At 40.5% G+C, this 23,463-nt stretch overlaps 1 protein-coding gene across 2 annotated transcripts in view; it reads left to right on the forward strand.

Moving 5' to 3' along the window:
• RHBDD1 (rhomboid domain containing 1) overlaps positions 1-23,463 on the forward strand; it is a 95,058-nt gene that overhangs the window by 29,480 nt on the left and 42,115 nt on the right. For both annotated transcript variants that reach the window (XM_036421730.2, XM_045575319.1), the window contains exon 4: positions 22,155-22,243. In XM_036421730.2, the coding sequence (XP_036277623.1) occupies positions 22,155-22,243 (89 nt within the window). The remainder of the gene's footprint in view (positions 1-22,154; positions 22,244-23,463) is intronic.

The following is a 23,463-nucleotide window of genomic DNA, read 5'->3' on the forward strand; positions in this document are numbered from 1 at the left end:
TTTTCCAGACTGTGGGTTCTGACTTTAGCATGATGGCTGGTCACCCGAGAGAGCGATGGATTTCTACTGCTGTGCCGCCATTAAAATTGTAGCCTAGGATGCACAGAAGGTATTAAGATTATTTCTGGAAGCTGTTTCTATTCAGCAGTGACTAACAGTGACCTAACCTTGCAAGGAGATGACTGTGAACCACATAAGTAAGCCCCACTGAACTTGAGCTTTATGTGTCTTCAATTTGGCTTCCCTCTAGTTGAATCCAAAACACATCTGTGGCCACCCCAGGGCCACCTGACCTGGGGGGAAGTGTGATAGAGAGGAAGTTGGAGTGGAAAGAGATAGCAGTTTTAGCTGATTGTGGTTAAGATACCTCACTTTCACAAATTTTATAAAAAATGTGACCCTGTGAACATGTTGTTTGCTCCCCTCCCACAGCTGTGAAGGGTCCCTGGCAAGGGAGAAGCCTGATGCTTCATGAGCTTCTTGGCCAATTCTAGTTGTGGCTGCTGTTTGAGATGACTGTCCCGGTGATGACCATGGGGAAGGGAAGGACATGAAACTGAAGAGGCCTGTAGACTGTGGGCAAAAGGAGGGATGAAGAGTGGAGGTTTTCTCAAATTTGAAAACCGAGAGAACTGTGTGAATAGGAACTGGTACCAATGCTGGAGTTTGTTTTACATGGTCCAGAGCAGGTCTGTGGTGGTATGAAACAGGAATGGTAGAAGAGAAGGCCATTCAGCCTCCAAGGTCACATTGCTCTCCTCTCTCCAATCTCTGTCAAATCTTCCTCTGCCTGTTATAAAGACATTTGTTATTGCATTTAGGACTCACCCTGGTAGTCCAGCATAACTACCCAACTCAAGATTCTTAACTATACTCAGAGAATCCTTGCCATATAAGGTACCATTCATCAGTTCCAGATATAAGGACATGGATATCTTTCTTATTTTTGGCAGCGGGTCATATTCAGCCTACCATACCATCAAAGTTGAATTGCCCTGGCTGGTGTGGTTGGGCATCATCCCATGCACTGAGAGGTCACGGGTTCAATTCTTGGTCAGAGCACATGCCTGGGGTTGTGGGTTCTGTTCCCAGTAGGGGCATCTAGAAGGCAACTGATTGATGTTTCACTCTCCCATCAATGTTTCTCTCTTTCTCTAAAACAAACAAACAAATGAACAAAAACATACACACACAAACTTTTTTAGTAAGTATAATATGATATCACCAAGTTATTTGGTGTGCATATATGTATGTGTATGAATGTGTGTGTATGCATTTATATGTTTTCTTTGTATGTACTGGGACTGTTGCATTTTTCATATGTACAATATATATATATAATATAATTGGTACCCTCTGTTTTGTTTAATGGAAACATGTTTTTGGAGCCTGTTAAAGAGTTCAGTTTGAAACATTCCAAGACTGTCCTGAGCAGATTTTGTGAAGCAGGGGGAATTTCTTTACAACATTTCTCAGATGTCTGTTTGTACATTTATTCCCTCCTGTCTTTGCAGGCTCCCATAAAGGAAAGTTGTGTGTCTTATAAAAAAAGTTACTTAATTTGTCTGCTTCCCAGGAGGGCTTACAGTTGAACAGGATTTAAGGTGAGAGCAGTACTTAACCGAAACTATGATGCCCTGGAGTTTGATTCTATGAGATGAGAATGAGAAATTTTGAGGCGGGGAGCTTTTCCCTCCCACTAGAATTGGAACTCTGAGGGAAAGGAGGTGTGTAAGTCATCTTTTTGGCTCTGGAGTCCAAACCTGTGAAAAGAGGTCTAGAGGACTCAGCCTTGACTTGGACATCTGGACAAAGTGATCATCCTTGATGGTTTTAGGAAGAACTTTGAGGTGAATAGGAGGTGCACGGAGAACAGAAAAGACAACTTTATCTCAAAACAGATTTTTCTTCAGATATTTTCTTATGGGGGATTTTTAGTATAACAAAATTTTTAAGAAAATGGTTAAACTACATAAATAATTAAACTGAAAAGAAAGTAGTAGCTAAATGAATGTGTAACATAATTTCTCTGCTCCTGATTGAAAGAACAATATATCCATTATAGAAGAGTTGAAAGTGTATAAATATATGATGAAGAAAACAAATTTTCCATCATCTCCTACCCAGAGAAAATTACTATTAGAATTCTGCTATCACACACCTTTCATGCACAGTTATATCTTCTATACTTTCATTTAACTTGTTATAAGCACAGTTCTGCAAAAGCTTCAGTTTTAATGGCTGCATAATGGTGCCTGTTGTGCTTCCTTTAGTTTATTATCTCTTTCATTAATTTTACTACCAAATCATTCAACCTACAAGTGAGGATGTCTGTTAGAGCATTATCTTGGTTCCTAGGCCTGAATATGTCCTTGGAGTAGATTCTCAGACATGGAATCAGAGGTTAAGGGTTTGCACTATTTTCATGGCTCTTAATTTACACTGTTAACAGCATATGAAAGTGTCCACTTCTTCACTTTCTGGCCATTCTGAATATTTCTGATGTTTTAAGAAATTTTATATGTAACAGGATTATTTTATTGCTGTTATTTACAATTCTTTTATTAGTGAAATGGGATAACTTTTTTATGTAAGTTGTTTTTCCCTGTATATGGTTTGTCTGTTTGTGTTCTCTGTGTATTTTCAAGAAGCTATAATTGTTTAGTGTTAATGATGATTTATATTAAATTTCAAGAGGTTCTTCTTATTATATTATATAAACTAAGAGACCTTAGGTACATACCATGTTTCCTCGAAAATAAGACATCCTCCGAAAATAAGACCTAGCGCATGGAAAGATAAGACATCCCCTGAAAAATAAGACCTAGCGCAACTTTGGGAGAAAAAATTAATATAAGACACTGTCTTATTTTCGGGGAAATAGGGTAGTACAATTTCAGATCCTATAAATAATAGCTAAGACAATGCTTATGAGGATTTTCTTTGCTGTTGTTCATAGATTATGATTTATTCTCAACTATAGCTAAGAACAAAGTCTTTTACACTGCAAATAGAGAAAGATGTGTCGTGTGGAGGGAAAATGAAGACATAGGTTTTTTTTATATATGTATTTTAATAAATTTTATTTTTTTAGAGTGATTTTAGATTTGCAGAAAAGTTGGGGCAATATACAGAAAACTCCCATAACCTGCACCCAGTCTCACCTAATTATTATCTTAACATCTGTATGATACATTTGTTATAATTAACATGCCAATATTGACACATTACTATTAACTACACTATTCAAATTTCCCTACTGTTTCTGTCCCAGGATCTCATCCTGTATGACACATAACATTTATTCTTCATATCTCTTTAGACTCCTGCCTTAGCTTGGGCTGTCCTTACAAAAATACCATAAACTGTGTGGCTTAAATAACAGAAGTTTATTTTCTCCCAGTTCTAGAGGCTACAAGTCCAAGTTCAAGGTGACAGCCTGGTCAGTTTTCGGTGAGGACTCTCTTCCTGGTTTGTAGAGTTCTCATTGTGTCCTCATGCAGCAGGGAGTGAAAGCATGAGAGGAGACCGATTGTGCTCTCTGGTGTGTCTTTATGAGGGCGCCAATGCCATCAGCAGGGCTCTACCCTCATGGCCTCATCTAACCCTAATTATCTCCCAAAGGCCCCACCTCCAACTACAATCACTTGGAAATTAGGGCTCCAACATAGGAATTTGGATAGGGACACAGTTCAGTGCAGCTCCTCTTCCTTGTGACAGTTGGTTTTATTATTCATACAAAATATCATTTTGAATGTCTGTGAATGAGAGTTAACTTCCTCTCATTTGCCCCCATGTGATTCAGAAGCAGTGTTCAATTAGCCACCTCACATGGTTTCTAAGCAAGTGCTAATTTAGGTGTCTGAACACATGTTGTTTTCTGTAATTGGACAGTCCTGCTGTGGTTCCACTTTGCGATGTGTGTGTCATACTCAGAGGTAGATATGAGAAATTTCCATCACAACCAGCACGCATCAGCATGGAGGACCCCTGCTGTCTTTAAATCAGTCAGACCTTCTTTAGGGCCTGTTTTGCCCAATTGGCTGGTGTGGAATAACAGAGAAGAGCAGTGGGAGGAAATAAAGAAGCATCTGTTTTTCAGTTGAACACAGAGTTGTCAGGAATAAGGTTCACTACCCAGGTTGAAACTAATTGGCCATCATGCTGTGATGTAATTGCCGGTGTGTGGATGGTAACACCTACCTAATCTGTGCTTAACTAACTAGGCTTGTTAATGATCAATTCTGGTGAGCTGGTGATAGGTACAAGATTTGGGTTTACTATATTGGATGTCCCAGGTAAGGATGACTGAAGGTTATTTTTAAAAGATACTATTTTTTTTAATTTGAAAAAAATTATTTTTTTCTGGTTTAAAAGGTGATGTCAGTAAGTGCATCTTATTAAATTGAAGAGCTGTGTAATGTGTTTTACAGAAAAAGGATATTTTTAATCTCAAAAGTTAATTACCAAATGGAGCAATTATTTTGACTTGATTTTTCTCCTACTAATATTGTTTCATTAAAAAATAATGAACCCTGTGAAGCACATTTATTTCCCTTTGGAGTATTTGGAATATGCACTTTGGCCTATTTGGATTTTTTTTTTCAAGGAGACACTATTGGAGATAAATGTTATACAATTAAATATTCACTCTCAACTAATAAGATGATAAATCACATCTCTGGAGATTTCAGATGCATTTACTTAATCCTTCCCATTTCAGTCTAAGGAGGAATCTTTTAAATAGAAAGTTCTTTATATTTGCTAATTTCCCCCTTCCTCTTCTGCAGAATTAAGTGACTTTTAGTTAAAAGTCAGGAGAGTTAAATAGGCAAGAGGACTGTTTTCCATTTACATTCAGATTTGGTTCAAATTATGCAAAATGCAGACAGTCTGTGCTATGAATTGAAATCATTAGTATATCAATTATTCTGTGATAACCAGCTGAGAACAGGCTGTAGACTGCCTAACACTTCTTCCATTTAAAGTTGGCTTCTCATTAGCGTACAGAAGACATGAAATAATTTGATGCTAATTTATCTCCCTTTAAGTGGACATTGTTCCCCTCTGGATTCAAGAGAAGAGCATTTTAATTTTGTAGTCATTTATAACACACAGGTCAAATAAATAACAATTTTTACTTCTAGCAATATATGTCTCTCCTACTATTTGTATTATCCTCGTTCTTTGACTCTAGAACACTTTTTTCCCCTACATTTTCAAAGATAAAATAGATCACAAACATAATAATAAACAAATCAGTCACTAACATAATAAAGATAATAAGAAAAATCAATAGGGAATATAGGGTTATTTAATTAAATGGTATTTGAATATCCTAATCATTTGGAAGAAAGTAAAGATAGAGCCTCACCTCACTATACTCCAAAACAAATTTTTAATAGTTTATGTTTAGGAGACATAAATATAATCTCTATAAAATGTCTAAGAATGTGTGAGAGAAAATTTTCAATTATTGAATTGGGAAGAAATATATAAAATACATAAAAATGGCAGTGCCCTCGGTGGTCCTGGATCTGTCTCTTGCTGAACACCTATGAGCTCCCAAGTTCATCAGAATTATTCCCCCGAAGGGGAGATGGCAGTCAACAGCCTGGCCAACCTGCCTCTGCTGGCCTCCCACACCTCCCTTTCTCTGGGCTTCTGTTTCCACCATGATGGTGTGGCTTTCGAGGGTGTGGGCCCCTTCTTCCTGGAGTTGGTGGAGAAGCAAGGAGGCACTCAGCATCTCTTTAAAGTTGCCAAACCAGCACAGTGGCCATATTCTCTTCCAGGATGTGCTGAAGCCTCCCCAGGATGAATGGGGCAAAACGCAGGACGCCATTGGACCAAATGAAACAATAAAGCTTTTTGCAGCAAATAAATAAATAAAAATAAAATAAAATGAACGGTAAGAACACGCCATATCTAACCCCTGGGCTATGGCAAACTTTTAAATGCTTTTTATAATATAGCAAGAAAGTTTAAAATGAAATAGTTTAAGCCCTCAACTTAAGAGGCTAGAGAAGTAACAACAGATTAGAAGAAATGGAATTAATACTGATAAAAACAAAATTTAATACGTTTGAAAAAAAATGATAGAATTGATTGTTGAAAATCCATATCTTTGTAAAGGCAAATAAAGTAGAAAGCCTAATGTAAATTGAATTGTGATTATTAGAAGGGAAACTTGAAACACTAGATATTAACAAAAGAAGATGTAAACATAGAAATATAGCAACCTACATCAACTTCTAGAAATATTTTGAGGCGGTATCTTTTTCTGTTTTAAGAGAGAACCATTTGTGAGTGTAAGTGTGTGTGTGTGTGTGTGTGTGTGTGTGTGTGTCTGTGTGTGTGTCTATTAAAACTTGAATTAATTTATTAAAACCAAAAATTTTTTTTTAAAAAAACATGGGAATTTTGTGATCCAAACAATATGTATTTTTTAAAAAAGTATTTTGTGTTTCTCTGATATATTCCAACTGCTGCATCACTATTGTATCAGAAGTTGTAGAGTTTATCTCTCAGGTTTTGGGGTTTTTTTGTGTGTGTTTGTTTTTTTTTTGTTTTTGTTTTTTTTACATTCAATATTATTTTGTATTATTTTCAGGTGTGCAGCATTCACTCAGTTCTTACCTGAACATTATTATAGTATCAGTTTGTGAAAGACTTATGACCCTGTAACTTTTGAGGAGTAACATCAGTGTAACTGGCATTGTGCAGATTTTTGATGAACCGGTTAACTGTACTTTGAGCATGGAATGAATCCACTGGATGATATATTCCAAGTTCTCTTAACTCTGAACAAAGGGTCACACTTCCTATTCCTCGCGAGTGATCCTGTGACGTGTGAGGCACCAGTGGGTAAAAATATTCGCGGGCTTGCTAATGAAAGACAGTGCATTCAGAGTCTGCCTTTCTAGCACATATTTTTATAGATGTTGAAAATGCTGTTGTCAAACAGTATTTTAAAAGCTGTCAGGTGTGTGTGTGTGTTTTAAAATGAGTTTTAAATAATTCAGTACTAAGCAGGCAGCAGAAAAGTGACTTTATAAACCTGCTATGCTCTTTTGTACTGAATATACAAGTCGAGTCTATGAATTAAAAATGAACACTGTTCCGATCCATCTTTTTACTAATAACCAGTGTAGTGGTGATGAAATTCCCTGTTACTAATGTTTTCTTTTTGCATTTTCCCATTAGAGAATTGCCTTAAAGTCATTTCAACATAGATGCTCCACGTGCACTTATGGTGAAATTGGTTTCTGGTATCAAGCCCTGACTGGTTTATCTAACTTGATGGCTGACTCCTGGCAGCCTTTTTCCCTTTTTTCCCCTCCCACGTGCAGCTGAATGAGAAGTGAGAACAGGGTGGGCATGGGAGATAGTTCACTTCCAATGAGTGTTCGAGGCCTCAGAGCTTGTCCATCCAGCTCATAGTGAGTTGGTGAGCAGCACTGTGGAATATTAAGAGTTTCCATCCTAATACAAGACTCTAATTCATAGATTATTATGAGTCTTGGCCATATTTCTCATCTGGTACCACCATTTTAGTACCCCTGAGTTATCCTCTGTGAGCACAAGAAGAAGGATGGATGATAAAGCTCAAGCCAGTGAGCATGTCAAAGTCCTTCAGAACTCATTTCTTGCAACTCTCATTTTTCTCCTGATCTTATCCCCGGTTTCTTTTCTTCAGGAGTGACAGAGTAAAACATGTTTATGTGCCAAGGCTAAGTGGAATGCTTAGCACTGTATATAGTTCTTCCTCCTGCCAACAAAGAGTGGTGGTTTTTATGAAGGTAGAAAAAAATTTTCTTCATCGCCATCATTATCTTTATGACTATTACTGGTTTTTGTTTTCCTCAGTCAGTGTCTTACACTAGTAATAGTGGTATTAGTCATGTTGTACATTTATCAAATCTCTAATCTGAGACTCCCAGAGTTAGGCATTAAGTAGCTTTCATGGCAGAAAACTTATAGTGTGTTTGCAGGGTTTGGGAAATGACTGAAGTCACTGCCACAGTAATTGGAGGATTATAGTTAGACAGACACAGGGAAGGTGAAAACACCTGTTTTGGCACATTATCTTGAAAGCTTTTTTGCATTGCAGCACTCAATTTAAATATTTTACTTAAGAAATGGTAAAAGCTCATTTAAAATTCATAAATTCCCCGCTGGTGTCCCCCTGCATACACTGAATGTGAATGCTATCAGTGGGCTGAGTGTGCTGATTATGCACTGTACACACATTGTTTGTAATGGCATTGCAAATACTGTACAGCTGACCCATTCTGCATATTCCCTCTGAGGAGACTCAGCAGATCTGGTGTTGCCCACCAGGGTGGTGGCCTGCCGAGCTAATGAGAGAGGTATTCCATGTGCGTTCCTTATTCTCCAAGTTCTTCCTCAGAGGTCTTCATTTTTAATGATGACTTCAGGTCCCTTTTTGATCTGGATTTCGTAGACTTTTGCATTTTAGTTTCAATTGACTTTTCTTAAGGTTTACCTAAGACTCTATAGTAAAATGAGGATTGAATGAGGCAAGAGCAGCTAGAAATCTTAGAAAACAGTAAAGGAGATTAAAATCATGTAGTGAAACAAATCTTTTAGTAGATTTGAAGAAGGCACATATTGGTTTTTTTTGAAAAAAATTTGTTGAGGAATACAAATTAGAAATCAAAGTAGATTATTTCATTTGAGGTCCAAACATGCTCTATTGTGTTGTTAGACTGTGTCATATGAGCAATTATATTGCTTCTAGTCACTTTTGGAATCTTGTTCTCATATTCCTCATTTGCGGATTATTCATCCTAATTCTACTTTCCCTGTTGTACAGATGCTGAGCGAAGGCAGGGCGGTGTATCCATCAATGAGGGAGTACTAAGGATGATGTCACTCCCACGTTCTCTTAGATTTCCATTTCATAAGCCTGGCCCTTGCTTTTCCTTCTTTCTCTAAGCCTCAGTTTCTTATCTGTTAAAAGGGGCCAATTATAGTAGCTATTTCATGGGCTTGTTGGGAAGATTGAAAAGATAACACAAGGAAAGTCCAGAAATCAGTGATGGGCTTATTGGAAGAGATACCACCATTTTAGTACCCCTGAGTTATCTTCTGTGAGTACAAGGAGAATGGTTGATAAAGCTCAAGCCAGTGAGCATGTCGAAGTCCTTCAGAACCATCTCTTTGGAAGTATTTGCTGACAATTTATTGAATAAAGTATTTATGGATTTAAAAATCTCTTTTATAGAGAAAGTAAATGAATACTTAAAAATAATATTTCTCAGTTTTAAAATCTAAGATACCTGGATTTCTACTCACATTTTGTTTACTATCTGTATCAGGCATTATATGGAACAATATTTTTATTGTCTCCCACACATGAGGAATAGAGCTGTATCTACTACATGGGTATAGGTCTTGGCAATTAACTCAACGTTCTGAACACCTGGGTTGATATTTCTTCAATGTGGTAACATTTGAACCTTCAAGTTCCCCATCCCACCTGGAGCTGAAATAGTGCACAACAGAATTCTCTTTGAGATTTAGAGATCTGTTAATTCCATATGCCTCTGTCATCTTTAGACATCTGAGTCAGGATTCTTTGTTTACAATGGAAAGAAACCCCATTTAAACCCATTTAACCAAATAAAACGATCTCTATTAGCTTATATCATTAAAATTTACAGTGGTGCATTTCAGGATTTCAAAGACCTATCATGTAGGATTCAGAGACGCAAGCAATGTCATCAAGATTCTGTGTCTATATCCTGGCTCTGTTGTTTTTTCTTTCCCCCTGTGTTGACTTCATATTAATCATCTATTGCTATGTAACAAATTATATCAAATGTCACATCTTAAAATTATGCACACTAATGATCTCATGATATTTGCGGATCAGGAGGTTTGGGCACAGTTGACCTGAGTCTCGGTCATCAGGCTTTCTCAACAAAGACTACAACAAAAATGTTAGGTGGTACTGAGGTTTCATCAGAAAGCTTGCCTGGGGAAGGACATGCTGCCAAGCTTCTGTGGTTTTGAAAGAACTCAGGTCTTGGTGGGTTATTAGACTGAGAGCTTTGCTGTCAGCTCTCAGGTCTCTTGAATCTCTCCATATAGCAGCTCACAGTATAGCAGCTTCCTTCATCAGAGCCAGTGAGGAAGAGTTCACTAGCAAGGTAGAAATTATAGCTTTATGAAACATAATGTAAAAGTGGCATGCTATATTTTAGTGGTTAGAAGCAAATCACAGGGTCTGCCCATGCTCAGGGAGAAAGGATTAGGAAGAGTGTGAATACTGGGGATCAGGGGTAATCAGGGCCCATCTTATAATCTGTCCACTGCAGCTTCATTCTCAGGAACGTTCTTTACACATGGTGGACCAGCATCTCCTATCTTGCATCATCCCAAGGAGAGCAATTCTAGAGAAAATGGAGTTATTTCTTTAGCATCCTTTTAATGTATCTGTACCCTATCAGTTGGGATTCTTGGTTGAAATAGTAAATGAACTTTGGCAAGCTTAAACACAAAAGGACTTACTGAAAGGGTATCAGGTTGCTTTAAAAATTGCTTGGGGGTGGGGAAGAAGGGAGTGTGGGGCATTAGGGAAAAGAAAGGACAAAAATCTTACACCATGGTTGAGGACAGTGTGTGTGAGGGGATGGGGGGGGGGGGTAAGAGCATGGGGTGGGGTAGAAACCGGGGGGAGGGGAGCTATGGTGGGGGGCGAAAAGAGGAACAACAGTAATAATCTGAACAATTAAGATTTATTTAAAAAATTGTTGAGAATACTGAAGTAGACTGGGCTGGAAAACCTGTGAGAGCTGATGGACATTTGTTACCACTGTCCCTTAGGGCTCTCATCACTAGATTCTAAAGATTAAATACACGGTGTATCCCATTGGCCAAGTGCAGGTCCTGTGCCTGCGCCCCAGCTGCCATTGCACCTCCATTGGAGGTGGGACTGTGTTTCTTTGAAGGTGACAGTGCTGAAATGAGTCCATATGGGTCTCATGGCATCGGTAGGGTTACTTTTGTTCACAGATGTTCAGCCTAGCAGGTTGCATTGCATGAACAGATTCTGCTCTATTGGGCAGTTTTCCGAACTGTGTAGCTGGTGATTCTGCACCCTTGTTTAACATGAACTGTGCCTTCCAGGCATATGGACAAAGCCACTGCAGAAGCAGCGAGTGATGTCAGTGCAGGCCCAGGCCTGAGTCAGACCATAGGTGGGGCATTCATAGTCAGAAGTTTGATTCGGACCAGATTTAACCACAAGTAGAATTTAATTTTTCTGAAACTACAGGCTAATTTTATGATCCAGATTTGTTTCCCAGTCTTTGTGTTGGATCTGGGGATTCAGGGATTACCTTAACTCTTTACTATTCTCATCTTCGGCTATGTGTATGTGACTTTCTTGGATATGAGACACACTAGCTGAAGTATCAGGTTTTTATAGGTCCAAAGAACTTGTAAATCTTTTGAAGTAAGTTCATGTGTTTCCTTGCATGAGTTTTCAAAGCTAAACTTACTCTCTTGCAGCATTACAGTAGAATATATTAAGACCAATTTACCAAGAAGGGAAACAGATGTCCCTTCTGTTGGGTAATTTGTAGGGTGAAGAGTGTTGCCTACACTCAAAAATGTTTTTTCTTATTGGCCTACTGTGACAGCTGAAATCTCACCATTAGATTTGAACATTGGCTTAAGATCAATCAATGCATTAAAATCTATTGGGGAATTAAAAACAATAAAACAAACAGAAAAATAACCAACCAAATAAAACAGTGCGAGAGTCTGTCTCATCCCAGACCAATTTCTGGGAGTAGAGTCCAAGGAACTGTAATTTTAAAAACTTCTTTTCAAGATTCTAATCACAGCCAGCGTGGAGAACCAGTTGGTCAAGACTTCAGTCTGGCAAAGGGCAGCCTGTTCATTCATGTTATTGTGGGTACAGGGCATGTTTAGAATTCGGTTGCATAGTTCACAGTTGAGACTGTTCCCTGCTGTCCTTTCTTCCTCGTGTATCCTTATAATGAGTTCCCATTCATCGAGGTCACCTAAGCCAGTCTTAAGTGCCTGCAACCTCAGAGAGCCCAGTTATCCTGGGATTTTCAGGTCTGACATTGCTTCTGTAAATTTCTTCAAAGGCTAAGCATAGGAACATCTATTTGCTTCATAGCACCGACACTTGTTAAAAACAGGCTATAAACAATCCAACTTCTCTTTCACTTTACATTTGCTTTTTGGAGGTGATATGCAAATAGTCATTCATGTGGTATCCAGAAATATTTTTGTCTATAGTAATAGCAGATGGCGGAGCATTCTTCACGTGCCAAGTTGCATTTATTCTACCACAGTGCAATGTGGAAGTGATCACGGCTTCTTTCAAATATTCCAACCCCCCATGTGCATCTCAGTTGTGGTGGGAAGTTTTCTTGCATATTAGTTCAAGATGTTGTAGACTTATTTGGAATTTTTGGAATTTGTGCATAGTGTAGTCACATGAGAAGTACTTTTAAAAGAAATATTCTTGAGGCCTAATGATTAAAGGTCATCAATTCAACAAACATTTAGTAGTAAGTGTTTGCTGTGGTTTCTCCACTGGGATAGGTGGCTTGGTCCCCAGAAGGATTTTGGAAAACTGCAGAGTTGTTTTTAGTTATAATGAAAGTGGGGGTGGGGTCGGGGCAGGTGCTACTGGCATTTGGTGAGCAGGGGACAGAGGTGCCAGCTGTCCTACAGTGTGCAAGACAGTCCCTATACCAAGAATGGTCCTGCACCCCCCGCTCCCGCCCAGTCTGTTAAAAAAAACATTTATGTAGGCAAAAGTGCTGTTTATGACTATCTGAGCCTAAAACCTAGTTGTGTTTTTCCTATACACACAAAGATTTTCTGTTTTGGGCATGGATTTAATTTACAGTGACTTTTCCAGGAAAATTGTAAATTGATTTGTAAATTCAACTTAAGGGAGAATTTTGGCTTTACTTGGAGTCAAAAGTTACCTACCCTTTCAGAAAATCATGTTGCCGATGGAGCCCTGCAGATGGTGTTTGAGTCACGCAAAGCCCACTTCTGTCCACCTGCATTTGTTATTCTCGCCTTCATGCAGATTACATACATAGCAGCAGGCGGAGGGCCACGTCACAGCCTTGTGCTGGTGCTGTGCCTGAGCATTTATAATTCACAGTACTTTCTTCTGTTACTCCTGCAATATTTTCTCTTATTGTTGAGCTGAGATTGTACATGTGGATGCATATGTGTTTTGAAAAGCATGTGTGTAGGTGTGTTATTTATTGCATTTCAAGAAGATAAAGCATAACAAGATATTTGGGTTAAAGGAGGCCTTGGGATGATAGGGTTGAGGCCACTAGATTAAGCAGCGGGGTGATGGCAGACAAACCAGCAGATGGGGATGGAGCCGAATGTGAGAGGAACACAGAAGATACCACACGAGACAAGGAGCAGCCCTGCCCGTCCGCAGGGAAGGCCCAGGGCGATCAGGACGACTGTGTGTCTAGGGCTTAGTGGGTGATGTGGAGGGCAGAGGGCTTGGTGCATACAAAGTCATGAAGGGTGGGAGCATGGCTTTTGTGGATGGCTCAAACTTGGGGTGGCATAGCGCTGGGGGCTGACAATAGAGAGAAGCCTATAGAGGCAGGCAGAGGGGCATGCTGGGTATAACAAACGTCGCTTGTATTTTATTCTGGAAATACTGGCTAGCTACCCAGAGGCATATGGATTGATATCAGGCTTGCTGGTTAGAGCACAGGCTTGTTTGTCCCGGTGTTGGCAACAGGCTGGAGCAGGGCAAGGTTGACCAAGACAGGAAGAAGCCTGGCTAAGGCGTTGGAAGTGCTGAGAGCTGGTGAAGCTCACATTGATTCCGAAGGCCCGACCCAGAATTCAGTCCTGGGCTGTCTAAGTCCAGCACTTGTGCTCACATCCACTTTCCTAGATGGTCCTGAGGGCTAGGATGGGTGCCGGGTGGTGCAGAGCAGGTGAGAGTCATGGCAAGTGGAATTTATCCAGTAGAGAACATGGAAGGCATGGGAAAGGGAACTCCGGGATGTGTGTAGTTATGTGAAGTGTCTGATGAGGAAAAGAACACAGGCCTCACCACGGTGTTGTGCCGAGTCTTTAACATCTGTGCCCCCATTAAGCATACGTGTGGGGAGATTCTTGTTCATTTGTGTACCATTCACTTACCTGTGCTTTCATTTAATTTGGCACAACCTTTCATCTTGCTTTGAAAGGAGATTTGAATAACAACAGATTCTAAAGGAACTTGTAAATACCACAGAACTAGTGATTGCGATTTTCATCTGAGTGGTATTTAAAAACACGTGCGCCTGCCACATGGGGGAGGGTGTTCTGAACAATTTTCCCACCAACAACAGAAGTACTTGGATTTCTCCACCGCATTGGTCAGGCAGTCTATTCTTTACATGAGAGCCTATGCAGTTGCTGTTCTGATAGAAAAAGTAATAATAATGAAATTCCTTGAACACTATTACAAGAAGTTTGAAAAATAGAAGGGGGATGTTCCTCCCACCCAATATTATCAGTTACTGTGTTTATGTATTTCTTTTAAATCTCTTGTGTGTGTGAGTGTGTATAATGTGTTTTACATTGTAGGTAGACAGACCATTTTTAGTTAAATGGTATACAAATATTCTATGAGTCAAATGAAATATGGGAGGCATATTTTGAACCATTCTTCCTCTTGAGTTTCCAAGTTGGTATCCAGCTACCTACTGAATACTCTATCAGATAACTCTAGTTGTGTTGCAGGCATCTCAAAGTGAATATACCAAAACTGAGCTCTTGAATTCTTTTCCCACCCAAGTACGTGGTTCCATCATCCTTCCCAATGCACAAGTTAGAAGCCTGTTTCTTCCTTCCCCTCCCCGACAATAAATCCATCAGCAAGTCCTTTTATCTCTGCCAACACAATAGACACCAAGCCACTTCTCTGCACCTCTACTGTCACCACCGTCTTCCAAACTGCCATCAGTCTTCACTTGGACTGCATGGAATTGAGAGTCAAGGAATTGAGGCATCACCTTTGATCTAGGAAGTTCTTTTGTAAAGGGGCTTCTTCTACCTTTGCAGTATCCTTGTTTTTGTCTAGATTGTGTTTGTCTGGGACTTAATAAATGTCAGTGGTCTGATCCCAGCCCTATGCCTGGGTTTGGTGCCATTTTCAATAAATAAACATGGATAGTAGAAGTTGCATTGCCAATGTAGCTAGCTACCTTTGGGCAAATAAAATATTGGTAAAGAGAAAGGACATATAGACCAAGTCTCTTCCAAATTGCCTTTGCCAAAGATACGTGCTACCATGGTTGTTGAAGAAAGCATCAAGGGTAGAAAACAGTTTAAGAGCAGTATAGCTAGGGAAGAAGCAATCCTATTGAGATCTTTCCCAGTGGCATTAATGTTCAATGACCTGAAAAGTTCTCAACACCTCTTGTTGCTGTAACATCCAAGACCCAGGACTCCTGATCAGCTCAGCCCCACGCTGGTAGTGACTGCTTTTACAGGAGGAAATGGTGAAATGTACAATACAATAGGCCACCTCTAGCTGACTGCTTCTTACCTCACCTGTTCTCTTCCCTTGTCCAACAATGTGTCTCCATCAAGTTGTATCCTTAATGAGGTCATTCGGCACACACTGGGAGATTATGTCTTAGGGTAATACATTTTCTGCTTCCTGAGCTATGCCTGAGAGGGCAGCCTTTTCAACTGTGGAAAGAATTTGCCATTTAACAGAGGAGGACCTTTATAGCCTGTCACAGCTTTCAGTCATAGCTTTAGCTTTTGATCCTTTAACAGTAGCATGGGAACATTTTGCATAATCACTTAGCTCAGCCTTACAAATTGCCTCAGAGGAGTGAGGATCACTTTATGCTGGCATAATAGGAAAGAACACTGTGTGTTAGTGTTAATATCTGCATATAATTTGCATAACTGAAACCCACACTATCTTCCCCCCCCCCCCAGCTTTGAGATATAATCGACATATCTTAATCTTAGTTTTGTTCCCAAATTACCTTTTCACATCACTGTCCCTTAGAAGTAGTGAATAGCAACATCGATTTGATTTTAACTTTACATTTTTTCTTTTTGTTTTGTTTTTCCCCCCATAAATACACAGTGAACCCCTCTCTGTGTCAGAAAGTGTGTGGCTGCTGCATAGCTAGAAAGGCACAAATAATGGCTTTTCACAGTTTTTCAGAATTGTAGGAGGACATGAGACCTCCGATAGAAAAAACGCAGCAAATGTCAAGGAGGAGAAATGAAATGAACCAACAACTGGAATGATTGTGGTATAATAACAGTATATCCAAAATAAAGAGGGCATTTTAAAAGCTGAGAGAAAAGACAGATTGCCTACAGAATAAAGACTGGTTGGCATTTCTCAGCAGCACCAGTAGAGCCTGTACTTATTATCAAAATAGGAAACAGAAATAAAAACCTTTTTGGACATATAAAGAGCAGGAGTTTTCCATCCTCGGTCTTTAATTGAAAATGGGATTCTAGCAAAAAGGAAAGTGAACTCAGAAGTAGGTTTCACCATTCCAGAGCAATGGCACAACAAAGAAACTGGACATGTTAATAAACTTAAGTAATCTAAATAAATGGCTGCCTCTGTGTCCGGATTTGAGTACACATGGAATGTTTTTCCAATTGAGTATACAACTACTTAGACTTGGTGCTTAATGTGAAATTCTTCTGTCTGCAATGATTATTTTCACTTCAGGGTATTTAACCAGAGGTCCATGGATGGAATTCAAGCCATCTGTGAACTTCTTAAAATTATTTTGCATCTGGGAAGTTTTTCTGCAGACAGGATTCATAGCTTTCATCGGACATTTAAAGGGGCTTAGAACCTGAATAAGCTTAAGAACTACTGGGTTGTCCTGGCCAGTTTTGCCAGTGTTTAGAGAGTCATTCCACAGACCAATGGGTCTGGGTTCAATTTCCAGCCCAGGGCCATGCGTGCAGGAGGCAACCGATTGATGTGTCTCTTTCACATTGATGTTTTTCTTTCTCATTTTCCCCCCCCCCCCCCCCCTCCCCCTTGCACTCTCTCTAAAAATCAATGAGAAAAATCTTCTTGGGTGAGGATTAATTAAAAAAAGAACTACTGGATTAAGGTATTGCCCCCTAATATATGAAATTACATTAATAGCCACTCCAAAGTTGAGATTTAATGACCTAAATTTGAATAATGGATATGTCCAATATTGGTGGAACTATTGAGGCCCTGGATAAATTACGTTTTTTTTCTCATTGTGGTTTGTCTGTGCAGTGCACAACCTGTGTGGCTATACAAAGTGGGGATGTATCTGGCCCTTACACTTGTATCTCACCATCACGGTCAGTATTTTATTATAGCTGTTATGATTTTCTAGAGGGAGTTACTATTGAGCTATCAGAAGAAATAAAGCTCTTCTAAGTGACCAGTTTTAGGGTATAATATAGGTTTTGGTGCTATTGTTTTGTTGAGCACATGTTTTGTGTCAAGCATTGTTTAAGAGGATGGGATTAATTCAATTATTACCTCTCCCAGTGTAATTTGATACTAATACAACTATAGAGACCATGTGCAACTTGGGATTTTGTAGCAATTTGTAATGTATGTTAGATATGTGCCTTCTGTGTGTACTTTTAATTCCATTCCTCCACCTGTTCAGTAATTATTTATTGAGTGTTAGTGTCAGGCTGTTGACTGCGTCAGGTGTGGTCACGAATATAAAGTTGAATATGGTGGTACTGTCCCTGAGGAATTACTCTGGCTTAGGATAGAGGGTAGCAGGATGTAACCAAATCTTCAGTCTTGGCCCAAGACCTAGTAAGGTCTAGAGGAAGCTGTTTCTAACAGCAGGGTTTTCCCTGCCTGTCCCTTGAGGTGTCACCCAGTAGGCAGAACCCAGGACAGGGTTGAGCCCACATCTTGAAGAAAGCTGCTGTGAACACACAGGGTTCCTCAGACATATCAAACATCAAAATGTCTGTTTTGCATGCATACTTATGATCATCACAACACAATCTGTTTCTACTGGTAAAGCTGTTACATTTGAAGGTAGATCCCAGCCACTGATTAGAGAACGCAGGTGTCTCCTTCCCCAGAGCCTCCTTGGACCTCTACAGCACCCCTAGCGGCAAGGATGAAGTGCCCGCTCCCAGCGCTGCTGGAGAAGACAGTCCCTGACTCCATTTCCATCTTCTCTCTGCAGGTCCATTTCCTCTCCCAGGATAAAGGTAAAAGGTGGCTCGTAGAGGGCAAAGGGAGCTCCTTTGTCAAATGGTTACCAGTGGCATGGAGAAAGTTAATATACCTCTTAAAATTAGCATATGCTTCCTTTTTTTATTGGTGGAATCTTCCCCTTTTTATGTTTAAAATCAAAATACTAAAGGCCCCGTGCATGAAATTTGTGCACGGGGCGGGGGGAAAGATCCTCTCAGGAAGGGTCTCCTCAGCCCAGCCTGCACCCTGTCCAATCCAGGATCCCTTGGGGGATGTCCGAATGCAGATTTAGGCCCATCCCGGGGATCGGACCTAAACCGGCAGTCAGACATCCCTTTCACAATCGTGGACTGCTGGCTCCTAACCACTTACCTGCCTGCCTGCCTGATCGCCCCTACTGCCCCCCCCATCCCAAGCCTGCCTGGTCACCCCTAACTGTCTCTGCCTGCTAGCCTGATTGTCCCCAACTGTCCCCCCCGCCGCTGTCAGCCTGGTTGCCCCACATAGCCTGCTGTTCAGTTGTTTGGTCGCCCCTCACTAACCCCCCTGCCAGCCTGGTCTCCTCATGCAGCCTGCTCCTCCATCGTTTGGTCGCCCCTCACTAACCTCCCTGATGGCCAGGTCGCTCCACACAGCCTGTTCAGTCGTCCGTTCGGTTGCAATGGTCACTTAGGCTTTTAGATAGATAGATACTCAGTTTTGATTGAATAAGGTCATATCCTCTTCCTACTTTTATTTTATTTTTTAAAAAGAATACCTTTATAGAACTGAAAATGTTATCAGTTGGGAGCTTTCCACGTCCCCATGTGTTGCCAGTGGAAGTGAGCTTCTTGCAATGTCACAAGAAAATGAATTTTCTGAGACTCACAGGGAGAATGAGTGGCTTTTATTTGCATGGAAGTAAACCCCCGAGTTTCCAAGGTCTCTTCTTCCTCTGTCCCTCCATGGGAGAAGTCCAGCTTTGTCTTCAGCAGAGCCAGGATTAAAGCCAATGCCTAGTTTCCTTCTGTGTTGTACAGTCCAGTCCTATATCAGGCTAGCTTAGTTTGTGTTCCCAGCGATAGCTCATTGTATGGGTCATGGGTCATGTGACTTCTAGAGCCACATGGCTATGGAGGAAACACAGGCGAGTGCATGGAAGCAGGAGAAAAGTAAGAGGAATAAAAAAGAGAGAGAATTCCTTTGTCTGTGGATTATATATTCCCAAATTTCATAAATTTGCATTGACTCCACCCCTCAGCCAATGATCTTTGTTTCCAGGTTAGATTGACAGGCACCTTCCCTATGTCACCTGACTTTACCTTGCATACATCCATCTTCCTGTTGTTGGTCCCCTTCCCCCAGAGATCTTCAGGAAGTGGATCTGGGCAAAGTTGCAGCTTCCTGTGAAGCTGCCCAGATGGCCATGCTTATAATGTCTGGCCTCCCTTTTGCTTTTTTTTTTTTTTTTTAATTATTAACAAGCTAATTACAATAGTAACAGCATGAAATACAGACAACTAGAGTTTTGAGAAGGGACTTTTGTGACAAATGATGAATATTGTAGGATAATGCAATATGGTATCTGGCCTGTCAGCCTCCTTTTCCTAGTTATTTGCAATTACAGTAGGACAATTAGATTACAGCTAAAACTTTTTCAAACCCTTGTAGAGAGATGAAAAAATTCATTGAACTGTATCATATTCTAAATTGTAAATGAAATTCAAGATTGATTGTTTGATAGGTTGGGGTTTTAAAATGAAATTTTCTTCTATGTTATTTTTAGAACTATATGATTCACCATAGAGATTGGTTTAGAAAGTTTAAAAAATATCGATGTTCTTTTATTCTTTTCAAATTGATTATAGCCTTTTATTTTTTCTTGTATCCCTCAAACTACCAGTTTCTTTGCCATTCTTAGAACTAGTTGGAATGTATGATTTAGCCTAAAAGTAGAATAAAATAAGCTCTATTTTGTTTTGTTTTTTGGAAAAGCTAAACAGAAGCATAGTTCATGCTATTCTTCTCTGGAAATGGGAAACCAAGTGTCTGATCTCATATTTTTATTATCAGGTTACACATCCTAGGAGGTATATTTGATGAAATATATTTGATGAAAATAATAGCTCTCCTGAAGGAATGCTTGTGTGTGTAGTTTGTGTACACGTGTGTGTGTGTGTGTGCACGTGCATGTGTGCTCATAGCTTTCGGTGTGTGTGGCATATGCAGGAATTGGGCAATGGTGTGTTTGAATTGGCCTGTGCCATCCTGTCTACAGAAGGCTTCCTTTCCTCTTTTCTCTGCCTGTTCTTCTCTCTGGGATTCTACTAGCCCTGAGACAATGGAAAGTACTTGTTGCTGCCTTGGCTGTACCCCAGGACTCCTTTCCTCTGTCAGTTCTGCTGTGGTAGATGGTGTATGGTTTTGATTCTATCGATAGGTCTTGTGTGTGAACCTCAGCCTTGTCACTGCTATGGCTCAACGAGCCTTCTAAGTTGCAGATCTGGTGTTTTTAACTTGCCTGCTGGTTAGTCATCTTGGGAAACTCACGCCATTCATTCAACACGTACTAGAATGCTGTCCTGTGCCAAGCACTGTCCTAGGTGTGTGTGTGATAGGTATGTGAAAATCACAGAAATCACGGTGCTCCCGGAGCTTACATTGGCTCCTTGATAACCCTTAGGTGCCCCTCTTCTGGGAGTGAGGGGCCTTTTCCCCAAGCCAGGGAAGTGCATTCACCTACTTGACCTTTTTTGGTTGTTGGGTTTCTCTTACCATTTAGTTTAGCATACAGATGAATAAGACTGTCCTCGGCATTTATGGGAGAGAGAGACAGACAGGAAAACATGTAAACCTGTTTGCTCCCCTGAAGGCTGGATCTGTTCTATAGAAAGGAAGGCGGTGGAGGAAAGAACCATTCTCCATCTGGGGCCTGGTTTATGGCAGGGGTGCTGTTTGGCTTAGCCTTGTAGTCCCTGGTCAGTGCTTGGAGGGTCTAGGTGTGGCTAGAGGGATGGATTTAGCAGACAGTGAAGGTGGAGGAAAGGGATAGGATGGACAAGGCCAAGTTTCGGAGGGCTGTGATTGAAAGTTGCAGAGAAGTCTGAGTTTCAAGAGGCATGGACATGACTTGCCCTCCGTTTCAGAAGGGCCACTGATGGCAGTGTTTGTAGGATGTGGTATGAGCAAGAGCTGGAGGCAAGGAGACCTGCTGGCCAGTTCTCTTTCATTTGTTCTTCTGTTTGTTCACACATACTTAGCTGGGGCTTGCCCTGACTTCATATGTATATGAGATTGTCAGTGTTAGATGCTATCCTAAGAAGAGCTGAGCCAATTTAATGCACTAACTCATCTTTCGAGTTTAAAGTTTGCACTCATGTGTCTTTTCGCTGAGTGACATAAGAAGACGACATTAGAGGGAGGTGACTTTGGGGTGGGCGTGTGGACAACTCCATCTCATCCATCAAGTGTCTCTTGCTCTTGGCTTCACTGGTCAGTGATGTATAAAAACGCAGCGCTCTGCGAACACAGGTAGATACCGCCCTCACCATGGCTGCATGATCCAAGAGTTAATTCAGAGAAAATTTGTCATTTACATTTTGTGATAAGAGCCGCAGAGAAAAACTGGAAGAAATCTAATGGGTTGCCTTGACAAAACGCTTCCACTGCCCTGAAGGAGCCAGCCCACTTCTCCTGGTCAGGGAGGGAGATTGAATTTTAAACATGTGGTGGTTGTTATTCATGCCCTTCTCCCCCTCTTAAGGTAGGAAATGTTCTTTGGACTGAGTGCCGTGCTGCTCAGCATAAAAGACATGGTGTGGAACTGAGACTAATTGACACGCTCCGGACTAGCGGGAAGGCGGGCTGCCTGTAATCAGGGGCAGAGCGCACACTCACAGAGGGTCTCCTTCTCCCCTAGGACCTCCTTCGCCGGGCATCTGGCCGGGATCCTCGTTGGACTCATGTACACTCACGGGCCTCTGAAGAAAATCATGGAAACATGTGCAGGTACAGAACAAAACTTCTTCGCATGGCCCACTGGAAGGTCATCTTCATCTTACTAGGGATGGAAGCAACCCCAAGTTACCCCGTGGGTCTGCTTAGGAATTCCCAATAGTCTCTTCTTACAACAAGAAGCATAGGAGCTGATACAGCTCCTCACATCACTCCAGAGAGGCTGCAAACTCTCATTCTAAACCCGAGGCTTTCCTATGCACAGAGAGTGGTTTCTATGTACACCCTCAACACTAATGCTACTCACGGAAAACCATGGTTTTCTTGAAAATGCAGAGAACGAATGTAGGTTTAAAGTAATGCATTCTTCTACAATATTCCATGACTTCACGCATGTGCAAGGCAAAAACTTGACAAAGAAGAATCTGTACTGAAGTGCAAAGAATTCAGAGTGACCACTAGGTCCTGGCGGGAGAGACATATTCACGCGCGGCCAAACCAGGACTGCTATTGCTTACAGCGTGGCTCCTGCTTTAACAATTTCTTTTTTCTTTTTGTTTCCTTCAAATTGATGCTCAATGAAAAGACTTTATTTTATTTAGAAATATATGAATTCTTTTAGGCCTCAATTTAAAATCTATATTGGTTATGGCTTTTAAGGACGCTATTTTGCAAACACTTTTTTTAAAGGCCTTATGAGTTCCAGTATTTCATCTTTTATTCATGGGAAATCTTCGGAGACTATTTTACCTTTTCTTGAACCACAAATAATTTGTTTTCACAGTTTGTGGCGATGGCTGGTGTTCTTGAGAACCATATAATATTCATGGCATCAGAGAGCTTTCTGGGCCTCGCACTGTTGCCTCTATTAGCAGGCCGTGTTCGCTTCTGGATGATTTTTACAGGCTGTGTTGCAGCTAAGCAGATGCATCTAAGCATTTTTCTACATTTGTTCATGACTGTGTTTCCAGTGATGTGCTTGGAGGAGGCAGTGGGAGCTTCATTAAAGTCCACTTTTATTATATTTTTTGATGCAACTTAATAATGGAAAACTAGTAATGAGCTTTATTGCCCAAATACTGTCAATACAGATAAAAGAAAAAAAAATTATTCTCAGGAGTTTGTTTTGTTTCATTTTTTCTGTGTGTGTCTGAAGATTCAGTGGTTAGTAATGCTTTTTGCACACATTACAAAATGTAGGCAAGTATTTTGTATGTAAAGATGATTTTTCCCGCAATTATAATAGGTAGATAGAGACATAGATATCTCACATA

This window comes from Pipistrellus kuhlii, unplaced genomic scaffold (assembly GCF_014108245.1).
Source record: "Pipistrellus kuhlii isolate mPipKuh1 unplaced genomic scaffold, mPipKuh1.p scaffold_m20_p_7, whole genome shotgun sequence".
NCBI classification, from domain to species: domain Eukaryota; kingdom Metazoa; phylum Chordata; class Mammalia; order Chiroptera; family Vespertilionidae; genus Pipistrellus; species Pipistrellus kuhlii.